Source organism: Festucalex cinctus, chromosome 3 (genome assembly GCF_051991245.1).
Source record: "Festucalex cinctus isolate MCC-2025b chromosome 3, RoL_Fcin_1.0, whole genome shotgun sequence".
Taxonomy (NCBI): Eukaryota; Metazoa; Chordata; class Actinopteri; order Syngnathiformes; family Syngnathidae; genus Festucalex; species Festucalex cinctus.
The window spans coordinates 10,620,311-10,645,209 of record NC_135413.1 but is presented as its reverse complement, the minus strand read 5'-3'; the positions used below and the strand labels follow the sequence as shown (position 1 = coordinate 10,645,209).

General features: G+C 39.9%; 1 protein-coding gene across 1 annotated transcript; it reads left to right on the top strand.

The window, feature by feature from the left end:
- Nucleotides 1-13,429: 13,429 nt before the first annotated feature.
- On the top strand, nucleotides 13,430-23,768 carry LOC144016668 (echinoidin-like). Its single transcript, XM_077517998.1, has 8 exons — nucleotides 13,430-13,550; nucleotides 14,154-14,221; nucleotides 14,374-14,436; nucleotides 14,589-14,616; nucleotides 14,726-14,823; nucleotides 14,967-15,092; nucleotides 22,207-22,306; nucleotides 23,483-23,768. The coding sequence occupies exons 1-8, from the start codon at nucleotides 13,445-13,447 to the stop codon at nucleotides 23,557-23,559; spliced, it is 666 nt and encodes a 221-aa protein (XP_077374124.1). The 5' UTR covers nucleotides 13,430-13,444; the 3' UTR covers nucleotides 23,560-23,768.
- The last annotated feature ends 1,131 nt before the right edge of the window (nucleotides 23,769-24,899 follow it).

Here is a 24,899-nt window from a genome sequence, read left to right as displayed (position 1 = left end):
AATGCCCTGCAGGTGCGGAGCTGGGGAACGCCCCCCTCGTTGCAGGCACTGGAACACACACACACACAAGCACAACAGGCTGAGAACCGAACCATGACAGTACCCCCCCCTTAACGGACGCCCCTTGGCGGACCACCTGGCTTATCTGGATGATCAGCATGGAACGCGTCGAGCAAAGACGGGTCAAGGATCCAGGAGCGGGGGACCCATTGTCGCTCCTCCGGTCCGTAACCTTCCCAGTCGACCAGGTACTGGAAGCCCCGGCCCCTGCGCCTAGAGTCCAAGATCTCTCTGACCGTGTAGACGGGATCCCCATCGACCACTCGGGGAGGCGGCGGCGCGGGTGCAGGCGGGTTCAGCGGGCTGGGAGTCTCTGGCTTGAGGAGGGAAACGTGGAACACTGGATGCACCTTGAGTGAAGGCGGCAGACGGAGTTTTACAGTTACTGGGTTGATGATGGTGAGTATTTCAAATGGTCCGATGTAGCGCGGACCCAACTTCTTCGAGCAACCAGCCAGACGCATGTCCCGGGATGAGAGCCAGACCTTGTCTCCTGGCTGGTAAGAAGGCTCCGGACGCCGCCGACGGTCCGCAATCTCCTTATTGCGGGCCGCTGAGCGGGATAGCGCCGCTCGGGTCTCCCGCCATACCTTGTGGGCCCGCCGGAGGTGATGCTGGATGGTGGGCAGTTCGACGGGACCTTCTTGAGAAGGGAACGGAGGTGGCTGGTAGCCGTACGCCGCCTTGAAGGGTGAAAGACCTGTCGCAGAGGACGGCAGAGTGTTCGTGGCGTACTCGATCCAGGAGAGGTGCGACGACCAGGATTCCGGGTTGTGCAGGCAAACACATCGTAGAGCTGCCTCAAGGTCCTGGTTGGCCCTCTCCGATTGGCCGTTGGTCTGGGGGTGATATCCGGAAGACAGACTGACTGTGGCGCCCAACAGCTTGCAGAATTTCCTCCAGACCTGGGAGATGAATTGAGGGCCACGGTCGGACACCAAGTCCACTGGAATGCCATGCAGACGGAAGACATGACGAACGAGGAGTTGTGCAGTTTCCCAGGAAGACGGCAGTTTGGCGAGGGCAACAAAGTGAGTTAGTTTCGAGAATCGGTCGACCTCTGTCATTATGACCGTGTTTCCCCTTGACCGGGGGAGGCCGGTGATAAAGTCTAGCGAGATGTGCGACCAAGGCCGCGCCGGGATGGGTAGCGGCCTCAGCAGTCCCATCGGCGGCTGGTGGGACGATTTCCCGCACGCACAAGCGGTACATGCTTTAACAAATTCTGTGACGTCCTTCTTCATGTCGGCCCACCAAAACCGCTGGCCGACCAAGGCAAGAGTCCGGTTGATTCCCGGGTGACAAGCAACTCGTGATGTGTGCCCCCACCGGAGGACCTCGGCCCGCACCGGCTCCGGGACAAACAGTTTCTCAGCCGGGCACTCCTACGGAAACGCAATCCCTTCCTGTGCTTCCATGACTCGTTTCTCGACCTCCCATCGAACTGCCCCCACAAAGCAATGTGCGGGTAGGACCGGTTCCGTTCCTGCCTCCGGCGTGGCCGCATCGTGGATCCGGGACAAGGCGTCTGGCTTCTGGTTCCTGGATCCCCGGCGGTAGTCCACGACAAAGTTGAACCTTGTGAACAGTAAGGCCCAACGTGCTTGCCGCGAGTTGAGTCTCTTGGCTGACCGAAGGTATGCCAGGTTTTTGTGGTCCGTCAACACTCTAAAGGGTTCCTTGGCGCCCTCCAGCCAGTGTCGCCACTCTTGAAGAGCCAAGACGATTGCCAGAAGTTCCCTATTTCCGACGTCGTAGTTCGCCTCTGCGGGACTCAGTCGCCGGGAGAAGAAGGCGCAGGGATGGAGCTTCCCGTCTTCTGGCGACCGCTGGGACAGGACCGCCCCCACTCCTGAATCCGACGCGTCAACCTCGACCACAAAAGACAAATCTGTATTAGCGTGGATGAGCACTGGCGGGTTTACAAACTGCTGTTTCAATTTTACAAATGCCTCATCAGCAACAGGTGACCACCTAAAGGGTACTTTACTCGACGTCAGTTTAGTAAGGGGGGCAGCCCGTAAGCTATAATCCTTGATAAAGCGACGATAAAAATTAGCGAATCCTAAAAATCGTTGTAACTGTTTACGGTTCTTGGGAGTCGGCCACTCGACCACGGCTTGAGTCTTTACCGGATCCGCCCGTAATTGCCCTCCCTCAATAATGAATCCCAGGAATTGTACAGACTTAGCGTGGAACTCGCACTTCTCTGCCTTCACATAGAGCCGGTTTTCCAAGAGACGCTGGAGGACCAGGCGGACATGTTGCCTATGCTCCTGAATGTCGCGTGAGAAAATCAGTATATCATCGAGGTAAACAAAACAAAAGGTGTTTAACATGTCTCTAAGGACGTCATTAATTAAACATTGGAACACGGCTGGGGCATTAGTCAGCCCAAAAGGCATGACACAGTACTCGAAGTGTCCGAGTGGTGTCTTGAATGCAGTCTTCCACTCGCCCCCTTCCCGTATTCTCACCAAATGATAGGCGCTTCTCAGGTCTAACTTAGAAAAAATTCGGGCCGACTGTAACGGAGCGAACACTGAGTCGAGCAAGGGAAGGGGATATTTATTCTTAACTGTGATATCATTCAGGCCACGGTAGTCGACGCAAGGGCGGAGTGTCTTATCTTTTTTCTCGATGAAGAAAAATCCCGCGCCTACGGGAGACTTGGACGGGCGTATCTGACCAGATGCTAGCGACTCATTAATATATTCCCGTAAAGCGTCCTGTTCCGGCTGGGACACCTAATATAACCGTGACCCCGGCAACTGTGCTCCGGGAATCAGGTCAATCGCACAATCATACGGACGATGGGGCGGTAATGCTTGTGCACGATCTTTACTAAAGACTTTGCTTAAATCATGATACTCCTTGGGGACGTGGTCTAGGCATACCGGTTCGGGGGTTAAACTTGCTGGCACCGATGTAGTCCCTCCTGCCGACTTCAGACAGTGGGCATGGCAGAAGGGACTCCAGTTCTCCAAAGCCGGCTTCTCCCAATCTATATCCGGATTATGGGTTCTTAGCCAGGGAAGGCCCAACACTAGGGGCGCAGAACGGGACGGCATAATAAAAAACCTCCTTCTTTCCTCATTATTTCCCGAGAGTTTCAAGTTCAGCGGACCGGTAGACAGTCGGACCTCCGCCAATAAGTGCCCGTTGAGGTCGAAAACCTTTTTAACCTTTTCTAAGGTCTCTACCGGGCTTCCTAACGCTTCCACCACACACGGGTCTATAAAGCAATCATCTGCCCCAGAATCGATCAACGCACTCACCCTCACACTCAACCCGTATCCCGACAGCTCCCCCGACAATTCTAGCCGTTTATCACTAAGTGACGACCCCGACGGTGGGCTAGGTTCGGTTCTCCCCGGTTCATGCTTACCCAGGTCAGCTTCCGGCTCGGCCTTCAGGAGCTGATCGGCCCGGCCCCCCAGTCGGGCGGTCGGTCGCGGGTAGGTCGTGCTGGGCACGACGCCACTCGATGCCCCGGTTGACCGCAGTACAGGCAGGCACCAGCGAGCCACCGGCGACGACGCTCCTCTGGGTGCAGACGTCCACCACCCATTTGCATGGGCTCCCCTCCATTGTCCGGCGGTCCAGAAAGGGTGCGGGCGGCGGCGTCGTTGAGGGAGAGTCTGCACATGTCCTCGTTCGCGGCTGCTCCATGCCGCTCCACAGCGCGTTCTCGGCCCCGTTCCCATATCCGATTGTCCAAACGGATCGTGAGTTCAATGAGACCCTCTAACGAGCTCGTGTCGTCGCGGACTGCCAGTTCATCCTTGAGCTGTGTATTCAGTCCTCGACGAAATACACTCCGCAACGCACAGTCTCCAAACCCGCTCTCGGCGGCCAGTATGCGAAACTCGATGGAATAATCAGCGACCGATTTTTTCCCCTGAACTAAATCTAGCAACCGACCCCCGGCCTCTCTCCCCCTAACCGGATGATCGAACACGCGTTGAAATTCACCCACAAAATTTGGAAAAGAGGACCGAAGGTCTGGTCGCGCGTTGCTCACCACCATAGCCCAGGTAGCGGCTTGACCAGTCAGGAGGCTCATAACGAACGCTACTTTGGACTGATCACGAGCGTAAGTAAACGGTTGCTGGTCAAAAACGAGCGAACACTGATGCAAAAATTGACCGCAACCTCCAGGCTGTCCATCGTAGCGTGACGGGTGGGGCAAAACGGGTTCTCTATGTGTAACCGGGAGCGCCGGCATAGCAGTGTCCGAACGCGGAAGTTCCGGGTTGTGCACCCCGCGAGAACTGAGTTGCTCGAGCCTCCCGAACATCTCCTCACACCGATGAGCAAGCCTGCCCACCACCTCTTGGAGACCGGCCAAGGTGGTCTCGGTTTGCCCGACCCGTTGTCCCTGACTGGCCAAGGCCCTTCTCACCTTTTCCGAGTCTGCCGGATCAATGGTCGGATTATTCTGACACGACTCGGCTGAGTCGAAGAAGAACGGATCCCAAAAAGGCAGGCTCAGAGAAGGAAAACAATCACAGTTTATTTCTTTGAACAACCGAAGAAGTAAATCTTGCTCGCAGGCAAGATTACGCGGATCACAATATTCACTTGCACACTGCAAGGAACCCGAAGGAAACACAAAACACTTGCAAAAGGCAAGGAACACGAAGTTAACAAAAAACACTTGCAAAAGGCAAGGAGCACGACAGTAATACATAACACTTGCAACCGGCAAGGAACGCGAATGTAACATAAAGCACTTGCAACGGCAAGGAACACGGAAGTAACAAAAACCACTTGCAAAAGGCAAGGACAGAATGACAAACATAAAACACTTGCACCCGGCAAGGACTACTCGAAATGTAACGCGGAAACAATCAAAAAGGCGGAATAAACAACAGAAAGCGACGCGGATATACACACGTGAATACAGAGTAACTAAAGGACGAAAACAGATTCTAGGACTTTACCAAACTTGAAAACGCGGAGAACACTTGGACACACTGGTGAGCAAATAATAATCCGACGAAGTGCTGTGCTCCTCGGAGTCCTTTTAAAGCCATAATTGTCAATGCCCTGCAGGTGCGGAGCTGGGGAACGCCCCCCTCGTTGCAGGCACTGGAACACACACACACACAAGCACAACAGGCTGAGAACCGAACCATGACAAATTTAATCATTAGTTCTAACTTTTAACAGACACAAATAGTAATAATTTCTGGCAAATTTAAAATTATGTGCAGGTTAGTTAATGTACATAATGTTAAAATGAGTAAACACAGATGAAATTTAATAACTACACTAGGAATGCTCCGATCGATCGGCCACCAATCATAATCGGCCGATATTCGTGAAAAAATACGTGATCGGCTTATTTGATCAAAGCCTTTTATTCCCGATCAAAAATCCGATCACCTGTATCTCATATCTGTCCAGTGAATGACTTAATTATGCAGAAGTTTGGATTGTTTATTATTCAATGTTCAAGGATGTAATAATCTGCAATGTTTAAAAATCTACAATTTCTGTGGAATATTATTGATTTTTGTTGGATTTAATATTTACATTTGTTTTCCTTATGCAGAGGCCTTGCAATAGATTTGCACTTTACACAGAAACAGAAACCTGACAGAGTTGTTGCACTACTTGTAGCGATGAGCAAAACAGCGGCTGTCCCTCACGTGGTTTTCACAAAGCGCTTCACGCACCGAAACGTGGGTTCCTCTACAAACTTGCATCGGTGTTGCCGGACCCATCACGAAAGAAAAGCAGTAAAATGGCATTCACAGATTACAAATAGCGTACTCAATGGGTCTTTTACAACTAAACGGAGCAGCTGTTTTCGCAACTGTCTGAATCTGGGATGGTTGACAAATGAGTCTTTGGCTTCTGTTATTGCTTGACAGGTATAACCCCACCCCCGACCCTTGTGAGGAATTAATTGGTCAAGATAATGGATGGATGGATGGATGGATGGATGGAGGTATAACACATCGCAAAGTTGAGTTGATGTGCAAAGCCGTGCATATAAATGGCCTCTGGATGCTTGACTGGATTTGGGAGGGAACCCTCAAACTGCACCTCTCATCACAGCTGCACCATCATAAGCTGGTGCAACAATGAAGAGTTTCAATGCGATGAGAAACCAACTGCTCTTCAATGGCAATATTCATGCCTTCTTCATCTATTTCTCTCAATCCTACCATTGCCAGCAAACACTCCTTTGCGCCCTTATTAGTGACACAACAAACGCAACAGTTTTGTGTTTCCATTTCTGGCTTCTTCTGCAATAACTGAATAATAGCTGACCTCCTCGATCTGCAAAGCACTCAGTTATCTCATTTTGGGACAAAGGCCATAAAAATACACTACGTCATGGGATGTTGGAATGGAGAAAATGATGAAATGGCTTTAAATGTTTGATAGACTCAAAGAAAATGTTCGTTGTTGTGGCTAGATGCTCCCTCATCGTGACCTGGAACGGAATGTTTTGTTTGACTAACAATTGTGTCCCACCCACAAAATGACTGATGTGCTCCCTTCTCTCCTTGATTTCTGCCTCATGTAATTCAAGTACACCACAATGAACAGTGCTGGCTTATTCTATGACAGGTGTTCATACCTGAAGCACGAAACCAATTAGCACAAAGTTCTGAGTCTTCCACGAGATTCCAATACTGTCAACTTCAATGACGTGTAACCCAAGGTCATATTTCTTTAAAAAAAAAAAAAAAAAAAAAAAAAAAAATGTTCATGAACTGAATTTTTCGTAAACTTGCTCACTCATAAACCGAGGATACACTGGATATGCTTTAACAGCAATCAGACTGGTTGGTTCACATCTTGCCATGATTGCGTTAGTCCATCGCAATCATTGTGGGAATGTTATTGTGATTTTTATTCTCCACACTTTTTTGCCAGGTAACAACTCCCACACAATACTTCCAATTTACATTGTTCAAATTTCAACTAGCTTAAAAAATTCAAACCTCCTGGGGTATATATCGTCTGATTCCACATTACTTACAGTATTTGCACAATTTAACATTCAATATCAAATGTTCTCCATTCATTTCAATGGGACAAACATTGAACTTTTCACACCCACTTCCATACATAAAACTTCATTTCGTCATTTGCCAGGTGTCTGATACTGCTCGGTGCCACAGGTTATAATTTCATAATTTTTCTCTCAATTTACTTCATAAGCATTCCACATGTATTAAAATCTTAGCATTCAGCTTTCAGCATTCCCACGCAATTTCTCTAGATATTGCACTTAGTCTAGTTATCAAAAGTCTTTCAAATTATTACGCAGGAATTATAAAAATGTCAGGGACAAAATCATGAGAAGAGACAAAACAATAACATAAAACGGTACACAACATTGTATTTAGTATGTTAAATGCATGACTGAAACTCAGTCATTGTAGAATATGTCTTTAATCCACCACCTTACCAACTGTCACTAAATTACCCTGTGTCTTCTGGTGGGAACTTTCTCCCATCAAGCTTATGTTGGTAGGTTGCACTCAAATACTTTACCCGGGAAATTCCAGGACCCATTTTGTGCACATGTAATGTGAGACACCAGGCGTAAATGTTGGAGTTGTGCGCTGCCTTTCTTGAAATCCACACATTTTTATTTTTTATTTTTTGCATATTCAGATTTCTGCATCTTTGGTTCTGACCAGAACCAAATGATCAGAACATTTTGCTTCAGGCCTAAATACTTAATTTACATTGACTCCCAGTCATCCATCCATCCCTTTTCTTAACCGCTTAGTCCTCACAAGGCTCGCAGAGGATGCTGGAGCCTATCTCAGCTGGCTTTGGGCAGTAGGCGGGGTACACCCTGGGCTGGTTGCCAGCCAATCGCAGGGCATACGGAGACGATCAACCATCCACACTCACACGCACACCTAGGGACAATTCAGAGTAGAGATCGACCGATATGCTTTTTTCAGGGCCGATACCGATTCCGATTATCGGTAGTCAAGGAGGCAGATAACCGATATTTGAAGCCGATATTCATTTGCAGTAAAAGTTAAAATGTTGGCACCAAATTTTTGAATAATGCAAACCCTAACCGTTCTTTACAATGGATTCTCACACTACACTTTTCATTTTACATCCTTCTATCTGCAATAAGACGGTGGTGGCGGGGGGAGTTAAATGTGGGGGCCAATGTGACATTACCTTTTATAGCATTTGGGATACTTGTAGTTTTATTCTATAAATGTTATATTTTTATATTTTGAAGTAATAGGAGGAACCCTGTCATTCAAAATGTGCATCAGCTGTGGCATTACTTATTACTACAGCAAAAATAAATAAAAAAAATTCCATGAGAAAAACTATTCATCCCTGAACACCATACAGTTCTTGTAGACCTTATTATGATTATTGTTATTGTTACCATATAGACAGTTTTGATAAGCTGAGGATCTTAAATCGAGAACAGCAATATCATGCTACTCCTCTCCACAAGAGAACTGTCAAAAGACACTTCATCATGTAGTTTACTGCCACTTAGGATGCCCCAATCAACGCAGAAAAAGGTCGAGTAAAATAACTTGGTTATAATAATAGTAAGAATAACTTGGTTAAACAGACATTGTTGCGGTGGACCGCTGCCAGTTTCTGCTGTTTAATGTGTTTTACACTTATAGACACGTGTGTGTATATGGGCACACTATTCTCTCACTACTGTACTGTACTGTATCACTTAATGGCACAGATGTACTTGTCTAAGTAATAACTGGGCTGCAACATTGCTAATTCACATTAACAAGCACTATCTTAGCTGTCCACATGAATAGTTACTAACACACGAGAAAGTTATACAACACACCAAACATGAGCTCATTATTCAAAGTATGATGCACGTAACGAAATTACATCACTGAACATTAATTGCAGCCGTGTACGGCCGTAGATGTTACATATTAGTGGCATCCATTGAGAGGATAATGTCCCAAATGACGGCAGACATGACGTGAAAAGAGAGACAAAACGAGCAAATAAGCACACTATACTTTAGTGCACTTCTCTACTAATGCCAAACATACGGAAGAGGACACGTTCGTGTAGTTAAACGGTGTTTGAGACACTTAATTTGTTACGGAGCGGACTTTAACGAGGTGCACAACGAGCTGTCAATCAAATCGACGTCGAAGCTTAAGGCACACAATGGCAAACCAGTGCGACAAATAAACACAATATAAAGTAACTAAACGCTATTTAGTGTCATTGTGGCATCTCACTGCATAATAACCGCTATGCAACAAGTAATGGACGTGACCCAGAATGCAATGTGTGCGTCACGAGAGGTAAATATAATGACGTTACTCTACTCTTAACATGGAACTAGACAATATAATAATGACAACTGTTAATATTTGGAACCTTTCTAACAAACATTATTTACTTAAGTGAAAATGTGTGTGATTCCCTCCCCGAGTAGTTCAAGTAGCGAATTAGCTACTGGGTGTTAGCCTACATGCTAAGCTGAACACACCACTGTTAGCTAGCGGGGATTCAATGCAAGGCAATGCAGCTCCATTCATATAGTGCATTTAATACACAACATAATTCAATGTGTTTAGCTTATCACGGTGAAACGATCGGCGGAGTTTCTTCTCTTTTAACTTACCTTCGAAGCATGTGTCTGTCGCGTTGTGTACGTGGGTGCGTGTGTGACCGGCTACTGTGATACAGGCATACACTACTGATTGGTTCTGGCTCTTGCACGGCTAACCAACCAAATGCTGCTATGGGCGTTACATTGCTGGAGTTGGACTCCATAACAGACAGAGACGCTCTGGGCTGCATTCGAAGCGAAAAGACGGAGTTTTAAATGGATCGCTCATATCGGCCGTCAGATTAATAAAACAGACCGATACCGATATGTACCAATATGTCAAATATCGGCCCCGATTATCGGCCCGACCGATTATCGGTCGATCTCTAATTCAGAGCGCCCAATTAACCTGCCATGCATGTCTTTGGAATGTGGGAGGAGACCGGAGTACCCGGAGAAGACCCACGCAGGCACGGGGAGAACATGCAAACTCTATGCAGGAAGGCCGGAGCCTGGACTCGAACCCGAGTCTTCAATACTGGGAGGCGGACATGCTAACCACGCCAAACCGTGCCGCCCGCCTCCCAGTCAGCTGTGTTAAAAGTTCTGCTCCTGGTCTGTAAATCACTGAATGGTTTGGGTCCTGAATAAGTTAAAGAAATGCTAATTGTATATAAACCCGCTTTGAGGTCTGCAGATTCGGGTCATTTAGTGGAGACCAGAGTTCAAAGCAAACATAGTGAAGCAGCAATTCACTGTTATGCTGAATGTGAATGGAATAAGCTGCAAGCAAAAGTGAACTTAGCTCAAAGTGTCAATGCTTTTAAATACAGGTTAAAAAGGATGTCCCCCCCCATACCTATTTATCAGCACGTTTTTTTAAATAAAGCATTTTTAAAATCAAATTTTCCTAAATAACCGTAATTTTAGTAAGCTACTTTGTATTTCTTTTGTTTGCTTTTAAATATCGGTTTTGTTTGCAAATGTTTTAAAATGTAATTCGTTGTTATACCTTGTGTATAAAATACATGCACTATATAAATAAAGCTGGCTTTTGTTTTGTGCTGTTCAGTGGGCGGTTGTTTACTGTACACCAGTTGGAATTCTCGGCAAAAAGGTTGAAGAAACGGCATAATGTACAGCGGGGTTCACTGGCGTTTTCGAAACTGGGAGTTACTTTGTGAGACTTGATTAATGAGAAAGACTAGCAATACACACTGCTGAAATAACAAATCTTCTCAAAATAACTTTAATAATGTTATCACATGTTTTTATTAATTGTTAAATTGTTCCAAATTCATTTTAAAGATTCTCTAAGTATTTAGGAAACATGCATCCATCCACTTTCTGACCCACGCAGGCACAGTGAAAACATGCAGACTCGAGCTCACATTTTTATTTTTATTTTTTTTAGAAAACTGATAAATATAAATATATACAAGTAATATATATAAATCTGTGCTTTCTTCAACATTTCCAGAAAGTCACAATGACCCATACATAACTTTGCGCTTACCCTGTTAGTTGTTGTTGACTTTTTAAATTCAGTGCTTTGTTGAGTGATACTTTTTTCCTCATACTTGAGTAATTGCACTTGGTGCGCCATGTGTCAAACAAGTTTTGCACCATTACATCACACAAAGAAGTTGATTCTCAACTACAGACTGATAATTAGAGTCATTTGATGACGCTCAGGAACATTTAAACCAGTTTAACTGTTGGTGCCATCCTTTTTTTCTTAGTTTGATTGCTTGTCACCCGTCCATTTTTCATTGTTCATTACGACAGTAGCTTTAATTTAGGTTTGCTTCTATTCTTCTACAGTAAGTTTAGTCGACTAAAATCTAAAGCAGAGATGTCAAATTCATTTTTATCATGAGCCACTTTGTAGCAATGGATTCTCTCATTGGGCCATTATGATGGTGAAACCAAATAAAAACATCTCATCGTATTATTACATATACACAACAAATTGAGGGCTTCTTAATTTTGAATTCAGAAGTTAATGATAATAGTATGTTGACTTTTTGTTCAAGTTACTATCAAAAGGGTAAGAACAAATCTCGCAAAATCTCAATATCCATCCATCCATCCATCCATTCATTTTCTTAACCGCTTGTCCTCAAGGGTCGCAGACTCGCAGGGGCACTGGAGCATATCCCAGCTAGCTTTGGGCAGTAGGCGGGGTACACCCTGAACTGGTTGCCAGCCAATCGCAGGGCACACAGAGATGAACAACCACTCACAGTAGGGTTGCCAACTCGACAACGACCTGATTACCTTCAACCTTGCGTGATTTTTATTTTATTTATTTATTTGGTGTAGTTGAAACAATTTTTGACTATTTAAACCCGAGTTGAATAGGAAGCATATTTTTGAATGATATTAACGCATGGAAAAGTTATACAGAAATTTACTTTAATACAAACTAACAAAATAACTTATCAAAATAAATATCTCTCAAACAAAAAACCTTTTCTGATTAACTTAAAAATGTATACATTCATATAAAACACTAATAAGTAGAACATTCATCCTGTAACTTAATTTAAGACCAATGTCACATTATGTGGAGATTATTTTCCCATTGTTATTTTATCATCGTCATTCAGTGTTCTGATCAGTCAACCTTTAGAGCACAGTCAGATGAGTTATTGCTTAAACCAGCTTACATTGTGTGAATGTGATAGACATGGACTACCTCTGCAGCAATCACTTCTAAATTAGGGGGGTAAGCATTTTTTAACTGTATATATTTATAGTGTTGTATATCAATTGCCTAAATTAGAAAATACCTTTTTACTGTTATTTATTTATAGTATCATATCAACTGCATGTAGAGAAAACATTATACATACCTGTTTTAACTTGTAATCAGTGTAAGTCGGTGTATTTATCCATTATTTATCAATTATTACTTTTATATATTATCTATTTTAACATACTTGTCAATCAATTTAACTTGTTTATATCACCCCAAAATTATTGTTTTCCATACAACGCTAACATCCATTGTACATTTCCATATTAAGCTTGATCAGAGTGTTAAAGAATCATTCCTTACATACCATAATTATCGCTGGTGTTGCCTGGTGGACAACATTTTTTTCTTGGGCTCCCGAGTTTTGATGTTGTTGTATTCCATATGTGTCCACCACTGGAAGCATGTTGCTTGAGATCAGTCAGCCCACCATTGGCTATGGTAAAAGTACCCCAGCAGCCAGTATAGTGTCTTGGATGTATGTTTTCTCACACTTTTTCAACCATGTGTTTTCTGCTTCCAAAACTCTCGGTGTTTTTGCAATCATTTCTGCTGCAACCGATCACGTTTTTTTTTTTTGTATCAGCACGCACACAAGCTTACATCTTGTAAGCCACACACATGGCCTCCCACGCGGCGAAGTGAACCCACGCCAACCACTGCACCGAAGGCAAGTGACGGTTCCGCCACCTGAGCCCGATCGTGTTGCCGCGCTCTCTTGCGCTACTTCCGCAAGCGACATGACCTTGACCAATAAGATGAGCGGATTCCGTTTCGTCATACTAAATGAATGTGCTGTCAGCTCATTGGTCACAGAGCAGGAAGTCCTTGGAACTTTACCGTAGGTTGTCACATAGAGGGCACTTAAGTTAATTAATTTCATTGACATTTTATGGATTTTTTCTGACTCTCGCGGTATTATGGTACAAAGTGCGTCCCTTGACAACTCAAAACGGAACGCGTACTTATAGTTCTAATTATGGGACGATTCTGTTTTGCAAGGGACGGTTGGCAAACCTAACTCACAGTCACATGCACACCTTGGGACAATTAGTCTGCCATTCATGTCTTTGGAATGTGGGAGGAGACCGGAGTACCCGGAGAATACCCACGCGGGCACGGGCAGAACTTGCAAATTCCACCCAGGAAGAGCCTCGAATCCATCTTGCGGTCAGCCCAAAAATGTCGATTTCGAGATTATTCCACAAATAACCTCATTGATGTCTCTAGTTTCATTTCCCAGCAGCACAAAAGTTAAACATGATTTGAATGAATGAGCCATATTTTTCTGTGCTTGTTTTTTGAACATGTGGACTAGTAACAGAAATATTTAAATGTAAATAAAAATAGATTTACAAGAAATGTTTTACATAATCATCTTGCAAAAGTATTCATGCTCCATGTTTTTTTTTTTTTTTTAACATTTTGACACTGTATGACCACTACACAATTCTCACTGTTTTCTACTTGTTTCTAGTGGGGGGGGTTTCACACTTTTGTAATCATGATTTTAATACAGATACACTACTGCACATTCACATTTGCATATGAATTCCAAATTATTAAACTCTTTCTTTATCAGTCCACAATTTGGGTTCCCAATGACTCACTTTGGTCCAAAACCTGTTTGGCACATAGAATATCATTGATGAGAGCTTCTTTTTTTTTTTTTTGTCGAGTGACAGACTTGACTGAAAATTATTTCCTTGTTATGGGACCTGGTCTGATGTGTCATGTGACTTTGACATGGTTTGACACATTTAACATTCCAAGACTGCCAACCCAGCACAGGCCTATATAAGGAAACATCGTCATCAGCACTCAGGCAAACGGCTGCAAAGGTAACTTCACACAACTTTCCACCAAACTTGTGATCTTGAGCATTTTTGGTATTTTTGTCTCACAATATGAGATGTAAGTGTAATGCTAATATTTATTATTGGAAACGTTTGTTTGTGTTTTTGTTTTTTTTGTTTTTTTTGTCATTCTACAGATGGCATTTGCTTTTCACTCGCTGCTCCTGTTTTGCGTGTTCAGTGGACTGCTGCATGGAGTCGTAAGTCAAAATCGCACTCACTGACTTAAATATACAACATAAATACAATATTAAAGATGTATTTCTCATGGTGTCTGCTATACCTGTATTTGATTTCATCTGTGTCGATATTCTCCTGTCCAATTTTAACAATGTGTTTTTGTTCTTTGCAGTGGTCTTTCTCTTTCGATTTTTGGAAAAGTTAGTAGATATACCTCAATAATTGTTTTTAAATGAACACTTTATCAGCTTTTTGACATCAGATTTGACTGACCGGCTTTTTTTTGTTTTGTTTTATTATGTTGTAAAGAAGACACAGCCATCAACAACTGCCCCACTGGCTGGACCCAGTTTAATTGTAACTGCTACATTTTCCAAGCGGAAGAAAGAGACTTTGATGATGCACAGGTATGGTAGACAATATTTGTGTGATGTACATACTGTGGTTCCCAACCAGTTCACTGCTATTACAATCAGTATCCATGTCTGTTGATCAAAAGTGTCTGGTGGATCTGCCTAAGTGAAATCAAATCTTCTCTCTTTCCCATCAGGCCGTCTGTGAAATCCTCGGTGGGAATCTGGTCTCCATTCACAGTCCCTTGGAAAATATATTTGTTCAAGGACTTCTTCCAATTGACGATATTGAAGCCTGGATTGGATACAATGATCGAATGACAGTAAATGCCTTTTATAAAATGCCCAAATGTCTGACATCAGGTCTTTAAAAATACACATACTTTACTTGGAACAATGAAACAACATGAGAGGTGTCCTGTTTGAATCTTGTCACATATATATATATATATATATTATATATATATATATATATATATATATATATATATATATATATATATATATATATATATATATATATATATATATATATATATATATATATATATATATATATATATATATATATATATGTGGTGGCACGATAGTCGAGTGGTTCTGACGTCTCCGGTTCGAGTCCAGGCTCGGACCTTCCTGAGTGGAGTTTGCATGTTCTCCCCGTGCCCGCGTGGCTCTTCTCCGGGTACTCCGGTCTCCTCCCACATTCCAAAGACATGCATGGCAGATTAATTGGGCGCTCCGAATTGTCCCTAGGTGTGCGTGTGAGTGTGGATGATTGTTCGTCTCTGTGTGCCCTGCGATTGGCTGGCAACCAGTCCAGGGTGTCCCCCGCCTATTGCCCAGAGCCAGCTGAGATAGGCGCCAGCAGCCCCCGTGACCCTTGTGAGGAATAAGCGGTCAAGAAAATGGATGGATGGATATATATATATATATATATATATATATATATATATATATATATATATATATATATATATATATATATATATATATATATATATATATATATATATATATATTAATCACATCTTAGAATTTTGATTAATCATGATTAATCAGTGACTTAAAAAGGCTTCCCCCCAACATATTTTGCCAGCTAAATTTGAAGCGCACCTGTTATGTGTTAATTTTTTCGACATTTAATGTTATGACGACATCTTCAAAAAAAATTATCCACTGCACACGCTCATCGTGCTTTTTCTAATCAATTAATTGTTTCCATAATTTAAAATGGGAAGAAATGACTTACGGCATATGTAAACATTTATTAAATGCTTTACTACTTCGATTAATCGATCGATTGCCTAATCGGTATAAATCGATTTAGCAATATATCACGATATAGCAGTGCACAATTCTTCGATATTTAAAAATCCATTTGTGATGGAAATAGTCAACAAAAGGGTTAGGGTTTCACACTGTAAGAATGGAAGAATGTTATCTGAACTCAATGACTGGCGGCCATTTTGAGTGAAGCAACCCACTTCACTCCCTGCTGTCTTACTGGATTTGGACTGATTTTGCAAGGCCGACAGAATATTGTCTTCTATTATATTGTCTCACATGGAACCCACCAAAAGAAGAATTAGAGTCTCTTCTTTCATTAGGAAAAAAAAGTATATTTCTATCTGTTTCCGTTTTGCAGCAATTAGCATTAGAATATAGCTACGTTTCATCATAATTCAAACAGATTCAAATCTGTTTCAAACAGTGGGGGAAAAGAGCTTATTGCAACATGGCCCTGGGTTATCTCTTATATTCTGCTGCCACCTGCTGGCCATTTTTGTAATAACTACCATTCTCCAAGTGTCCCTCTTCACTTCAGCCTTCTGTATGCTCTAGCATAAAAATATATATATATATAAAAAAAACACATATAAATGTGTCTTTGGGAACATGGTGATATTTAAAATAGAAAGAATGTATTCGGTTTTGGGAGCAAATGAGTTAATGGAAAATTCAGCCTTAATATTTATTTTAATCCTGTTCAAATATGAAAGATCAGTTCAATACATTATCATACAAATCTTACAGTGTACATTTACAAGTTTATTGATTAGTATTTTCTAAATTAAAAAAAAAATCGCAATAATCGACTTTACAGATTCATATATATCCTTTCCTTTTATTATTTTTTTTTTGAACATATAAACAAATGAACAGCAGAGATAAAACAAAAAACAACAACAATCAAAATAGAAGAAAATCCCAATAACATAATCATTCAATTAATCATAACTTACATGTTCAAAAGGGAGTAGGAAGAAGTTAAAAACTTATCTAGTCCTACCCCTTTTACTAAATATATTTAAACTTATTTCATTATTAATACAATTTTCATTTACTGATTATTAAAAATAATAATAATAAAATAATAAATGATATATATAACCCAAGTTATATATATATACACAAGTGCACTTAACCTATTCACATTTACCAAAAACATATATACATAAATTTACTAAACATATACCATAATACCTATCTAGATCACTTACACATACTCACATGTACATTTTTCATATACTGGCTTGACATAGATAATTTTTTTGAATTTTACTTTTAAACATTTTTTTAAACTCCAGCATTGAATCACAATTTTGCAGAGCAATTTCCAATTGATTCCACAGATCAACACCTTTTACAGATACACACCTTTGCTTAATATTTGTTCTTGTTTTGGGTTTTTTGTACACACTTGTACCCCTTATATCATAAGGACTGTGTCTAATTTCAAATAACTTCTGAGTACTGTGGCAGAGTAAATTGTTATAAACTTTATACATTATTTGTGCTATTTTAAAATCCACCAAGTCATAAAATTTCATTGCATTTAATTTAATAAATAGTGGATGTGTTGGCTCTGTATACTTTGATCCATTAATAATTCTTATAGCTTTCTTTTGCAATTTGAAAACGGTGTTAGTATTTGTTTTATATGCCATCCCCCATAATTCCACACAATAGGTCAAATATGGTAATAATAATGAACTATATAATATATATAATGATTTCATGTTTAAAACATCCTTACTTTTATAGAGTATCCCTATGATTTTTGACATTTTCCTTTTAACAGTTTCTATGTGTGGCTTCCAACATAATTTATCATCGATAATAATTCCAAGGAATTTATTTTCATTCACCCTTTCTATTTCAATTGAATTCACCATAATTTTGACTTGATGAGTGATTTGTCTCGTGCCAAAAACTATGAACTTGGTTTTATTTAAATTCAATGATAATTTATTTACATCAAACCATTTTTTTAATATATTCAATTCATACTCCACAGTAGTCAGAAGCTGCTTCAGGTTTTCTCCTGAACAATAGAAAGTTGTATCATCAGCAAATAAAACACTTTTCAATGTTTTTGAGACACAGCAAATATCGTTTATATACAGTATAAATAATTTAGGGCCGAGCACAGACCCTTGGGGAACTCCATGAGTGATCTTCATGTGTTCTGATTGTACATTATTAAACTGCACATACTGATATCTATTTTCCAAATAACTTTTCATCCACTTATAAGCTAAACCTCTTATTCCATATTTCTTTAATTTATTCATTAATATAGAATGATCTATAGTATCAAAAGCTTTTTTTAAATCCATAAAAATCCCAACAGTAAATTTTTTATTATCTATTTCGGTAGATATTGCTTCTACAAGCTCCATGACTGCCATTGAGGTGGTCCGTTTTTCTCTAAACCCATATTGGGTTTCACTTAAGAGCTTATGTTTCTCAATAAAATTATCCAATCTATATGAAAATAATTTTTCTAGAATTTTTGAGAACTGTGGCAACAATGATATTGGTCTGTAGTTATTAAACGTGTGTCTTTCTCCACTTTTATGAACAGGAATGACTTTGGCTATCTTCATTTTTGATGGAAATATACCAGTTTTAAATGATAAATTACAAATATATGTAAAAGGTTTTACAATATATTCTATAATACTTTTTACTAATGTCATATCAATGTTAAGACAGTCAGTAGACTTTTTATTTTTTAATGTTTTCACAACATTTAATACTTCTATATCATTCACATCATTAAGAAACATTGTGGATGAATTATTTACAATGTTCTTATCTATTTCACGTTTGTTTCTTGGCTCTGGGATTTTGTTTGCCAAGTTGCTGCCCACGTTAACTAAATATTCATTAAAATTATTAGCTATGTCAGAAATTTCATCAATTACCATATCGTTATCTTTTATAAAATATTGTGGAAAATTTGTTTTTTTAGAACTTTTTTTAATTACATGATTTAGTGTTTTCCATATTTCTTGTGTATTGCTTTTATTCTGTTCTAATAATTCATAGTAATAATCTTTCTTTCTTATTCGAATAATATTTGCTAATTTATTTTTATAGATCTTGTACTTTGTTTCAGCTTCCACAGTTCTCAATTTAATAAATCTTTTATATAAATTATTTTTCTTTTTACATGCATTCTGTATCCCCTTTGTCATCCATGTCTTATTTGGACCTTTATACTTTCTTGTAATCTTAATTAATGGACAATGTTTATTATATAGAGAAATAATGGTTGACTGAAATTCACTATATGCAATATCAGGATCGTTATTTGAATAAACCTCAGACCAGTTGTGTTTCTCTAAATCCAACTTAAAGGCAGCCATGGAGCGTGTTGTTCTTGCTCTAGTTTCAAATGTGTAAGTAATCGGCTTCATTTTTTTATCAAAATAATCATAAAAAATTGCAAAAATCGGGAGGTGATCACTTATATCATTAATAAGGAGTCCACTTTCTATTTTAAGGTCAATTTTATTTGTGAATATATTATCAATTAGTGTAGCTGTATCGATTGTTATTCTACTAGGTTTTATAATAACAGGAAATAGACTATTACTATACATCATATTTATAAAATCAGTTGTTTTCTGATGTCCATTAGGATTTAATAAATCAATGTTAAAATCACCACACAATATTCGCAATTTTTTATCATTTGTATAACTAAGGATATCTGTTAACTTATCGTTAAATGTATCAAGACATGATCCTGGTGTCCTATATATACAACTTATAATTACGTTTGACATATTTTTTATATGAACTTCAATAGTTACACATTCCATTACATTATCCACAGTAGTAGTTAGATGTTCAATTTTACTACATTTGAAAACCTTATCAACATATATTGCAACTCCTCCTCCCCTTCTGTTTTCCCTATTCATTGTAAACAATTCATATCCTTCCATTTCTATATCGCTTATTTTCTCATTATCAAGCCATGTCTCTGATATGGCTATAATTTGGAATTTATTTATTTTACTCAAGCATTTTTTAATTTCTGTAAAGTTTTTATATAGACTTCTACTATTAAAATGTATGATTGAGAATGCACGAAAATCCTTACTTACATTTACATTGAATTGCTCATTAGTGTGGTACTCGCAGGCAAGGTCATAGTTGTTACTACATAAAAATTTATCTGGGTCAATGCCATTTTCTGGATCAGATGTCTTATGTTCCGTATAATCAAATATTTGTAATTTTTTTGTGTTTGGGTATAGATTTTCCATTCTAGTATTTGTCAACTTTTCGTCATCAAGTGTATTGTGTCTTCCTTCATTTTATTGATGAGTTGTGTTGGTGCAAGTGTCTGGGTGTGCTTGTACGGGGATGAATTATAAGCTTGTCGTATTTTAGGTAGGCAATCTCTCCTCTTTCCCGTGCTGCTTTCATTTCTGGTATAAGTTCTTTCCGTTTTTTTCGAACAATATCAGTAAAATCCTCATTTATGTATATGTTTGTGCCCTTAAGATGTTTTGTTTTTTGTAGAATTTTTGTTTTATCTTTGTATTTTTCAAATTTAACTGTAATTGTCCTGGGTCTGGTCCTCCCAGTTTCCCGTTTGCCAGTCCGATACACACGCTCCAATTCTATCTTCTCCTGAAATTGTAATTTGTCTCTGAATAGTTTCATTACTTTATCTTCGGTGTCAGTCCATGTTTCTCCTGGTGATTCTTCAATTCCATCAATAATCAGATTGTTTCTTTTACACTGTCCTTCTAAATATTCCATTTTATCATTTAAAATAATTAAACTGTCACATATTTTGTACATTTCAGTTTGCATGGTTTTACCGTTTTCAATGTGATTAATTTGAGTTGTTTTAAGCTCATCCACCTCCTTTTGCGTATATTGCAGACTCCCCTTCACTTCTTGTAGTTCTCTGGTGATATTGTCAATGCGTGCATTAGTTGAATCCAGTATTATTTTAACAAATCCTTTAAATTGTTCCTGTTGTTGATTTAGGAGTGTATTGAAAAGTTCGTTTTGTTGTTGTAGCATTTTGTTTACCTGTGTGAGCGTTAAGTAGTCCTCCTCCGGTTTTGAGTCCTGTTTCTGTTTTGGTGGCATGTATATATATATTGTTTTTGTTTATCCAGATGTCAGTATTGTAATTTGTAATGTTTACCATCACAAATAGAATGAAATGATTTAGTAACTTATATATATATATATATATATATATATATATATATATATATATATATATATAGGTCAGGTAAAATGATTTGACACATTTGTACATTTGTAGGTTTAATAGAAGACAAAGTAAAGAAACAAAAAAGTGTTTTTATTTTCAAAAAGAACATATAATGCCATTCTGTTTCATTAGGTTTTGAAAATTAAATCAGTCAAATGGGATCTGTAATTGTCTACACTACACACGGTCAAAGGCGTTCACGAACGAAAGTTGTCAATAACTCAGCGGGTCATTTCATGTGGAATGGGAGTAATTTCTTGACAAACTGCATCTTTAAGTTATTCAATAGATTGAGGGCGATTACTGTACACCTTTGACTTGAGGTAACCCCAAAGATTTGATTTGTTCACCAGTCCAATTAATGGCAACAACTGAAAAAGAAAAAAAAATGGCACTATTAGTATGACTATCCTTTACATTGAAAATCAATGTGTTCGAGAACAAAAACTCTCAATTTTTGAAGACTCATAATCCATCTTGTCACTAGCATTGAAAGAAGGAGGTTTGAGCACGGTGGGTGACTGGTTAGCACGCCCGCTTCCCAGTACTGAGGACGCAAGTTTGAGTCCAGGTTCCGGCCTTCCTGGGTGGAGTTTGCATGTTTTCCCCGTGCCTGTGTGGGTCTTCTCCGGGTACTCTGGTCTCCTCCCACATTCAAAAGACATACATGGGTGCTCCGATTTGTCCCTCGGTGTGCTTGTGAGTGTGAGTGCATGTTTGTCTCTGTGTGCCCTGCAATTGGCTGGCAATCAGTTATGGGTGTACCCCGCCTACTGCCCGAAGCCGGCTGGGATAGGCTCCAGCGCCCCGCGACCCTTGCGGGGAGTAAACGGTTAAAGAAAATGGATGGTTTAGTATTGAGTGTCTAACCTTAACCATTTGTGACTTTTATTTTGCAGCCAAATACTTTCGAATGGACTGATGGTTCAGCTGATGATTTCGATAACTTTCCTAATCCACAACCTGGCGTTGAAAATTGTGTCATAATTGATGAGGATGGTAAGTAAAATAAGTAAGGCAAGGCAAGTTTATTTGTATAGCACATTTCATAAAGGCAACTCAATGTGCATTACACAAGGAAAGAAGCATCAACAAACACATTAGTTAACAACATTCAGAACAAAGAAGAGAAAACCAAAGTAGGTTACAAAATTTACTAAAAGAACATACAATGACAATGTTAAAACATTATACAGCAAACTCTAAAAAACATGTAAAAATATAAAAAAACAACAACTATGATTTAAAACTGTTTAAAAGACCTTAATCATAGGTGTGAGGGGAAAAAAGCAAAGTTTTCAACCTGGATTTAAAAGCATTTACACTCGGGGCTGACTTCACTTCTGTTGGCAGCTTATTTCATTTGTGTGCAGCATAACAGCGAAATGTAGCTTCACCATGTTTGCTTCAAACTTTGAGTTCCACTAGTTGGCCCAAGTCTGTCGATCTCAGAACTCTGCTGGGTTTGTACTCAATCAGCATTTCTTGGATATTTTCAGGACCCAAACCATTTAGTGATTTATAGACCAGTAGCAGAATTTTAAATCTATTCTACCTAACTGCGAGCCAGTGTAAAGCTTTAAGGACTGGAGGGATATGTTCTAATCTCCTTGTTTTGATCAGAACTCAAGCTGCAGCATTCTAAATGAGCTGTAATTGTCTCTGTTCTTTTGAGAGACCGTTACAGTAATCGAGTCTGCTGGAGATAAAAGCATGGATAAGCTTCTCTTGGTCTGCTTGAAGCATGCAGTCCTTCAGTCTGGATATGTTTTTAAGCTGATAAAAGGCTGTCTTCGTGATTGATTTGATATGATTGCTGAAAGTCAGGTCTGAGTCTTTTAGCACCCAAGGATTTCGAACTGGTTTCGAAAGACAGTGACTCAAGGTGCTTTCTAACAGCAATCCTCTTTTCTTTATTGCCAAAAAAAAAAAGACCTCCAATTTGTTTTTCGTTTAGTTGAAAGAAATTTTGTTTCAACCAGCTGTTAATTTGCTCTATTGAATGACATCATACATTAATTGAACTGCTGTTATTTGGAGATATTGATAAATACAGATGTGTGATAGTCAACATTGGCATTCTGCAGCATTTGATCCAATGGTAAATAACGTTTGCTGAGAATCTAACACTGTTACAGTATGACTATGTTTTGTTTTGTTTTGTTTTCCTGACAGATGGTCTTTGGGATGAGACGGATTGCACAGACGAAGAAGCATATGTTTGCATCAAACCAGTCGACCCAAATCACTAATCACGCCTCTTCCAATCCCATTCTTTGTCACAATTGAGTTTCCTAATTACGATGCCGCAATGACACAACATCAAACTATCAACTTTTCTTCTTTTTTGAGCAATGCTGAATTGTTATTGACAACAAATTTGTAATGTCAAATAGGATTTCTCTGGTATATGACAAAATATTTGAGAATTAAAATGTTTTTTTTCTACTTCTCACCACTATGAACTTGTTGAGTCTATTGCTTAAAATTTCACTCATGGTCATTGATGATCACGATGCAAAGCACTCCAGGCCACTCAATGTTTCGTTTTGGTAATTCCCAAGAATGTTTACATTTGTATATAGCCACAACACTGTCAATAAGATTTGGTATCATTGTAGAAAAAGCTGCAGTGGCATTGAAACAAGTATTGGCATTGTGAAACAAGAATTGGCATTGTTAAAGGTTGTATTGAAAAATAAAATACAAACATTGAAAAAACACTATTTTCTTTCACCATATTTTTTTTTTATTATGTCTTTTTCAATGCCAATCTGCATTTTTTTTTTTTTTTTAACGCTTTCTCTCTTTTTTTTCGAGTTTCACGTTTTTTCAGTTTGAACTCGCTGGGTTTCAGTTTCACTTCTCTTTTTTTCAGTTTCAACTTATTGACAGTGTTTTAACGTGGAGGGGGGAGGGTTCGGGGGCGGGGTTAGGGGCGGGGCTTTGAGCGCGTGAAAGCGCTTAAAGCCTGCAGAGAGGAGGGGAAGGGAGCGCGGCCTCTGGCGGCTAAAGGCAATACTGTAATGAATTCCTTGTGGCAGATTGCCCGAGAGACTCGTGGATAAAAGTTCACCTGGAACTCCTAAACCGCCTGTAAGTCTGTGTTTTTCTATATATTACCTTGTGGCGTTAAAACCGCCATGTTTGAAATAACTTTATGCATTATGTCATGCTAATCGAATCGGAATCTCAGCGCGCGCAAGGCATGCTGGTCCCGGTCAAAGGTTATGTTTACCCAGCTCGGTAAAATTCTGTCCATAAAAGTTATGGACAGATTCGTTGACAAAGGGCAGCCTTGGTGGAGTTCAAACCTCACTGGGAACGAATCCGACTTAATGCCGACAATGTGGACCAAACTCTGACATCAGTCCTTCGGGGACCGAACAGCCCATATCAGTGGGCTTGGTACCCTGTACTCCCGAAGCCTTTCACCCACCATACAGCCGGTCTTACAATGTTTTAACCTTTGAGACAGATCATCCATATATAGGTTAAAAAGCATGGATGACAACACCCCACCCTGTCTCACCCCATTGGTCACATAGAAAGGATCTGATATTGCTGTTCCCCATTTAACCTGCGACTCAAA

Coding starts and splice junctions, on each gene's coding strand:
- LOC144016668 (XM_077517998.1), top strand. CDS start 13,445: ATGTCTTTGGAATGTGGGAGGAGACCGGAGTACCCGGAGAATACCCAC. Junction 14,222..14,373: donor TCAGGCAAACGGCTGCAAAG/GTAACTTCACAC, acceptor GTCATTCTACAG/ATGGCATTTGCTTTTCACTC. Junction 14,824..14,966: donor GAGACTTTGATGATGCACAG/GTATGGTAGACA, acceptor CTTTCCCATCAG/GCCGTCTGTGAAATCCTCGG.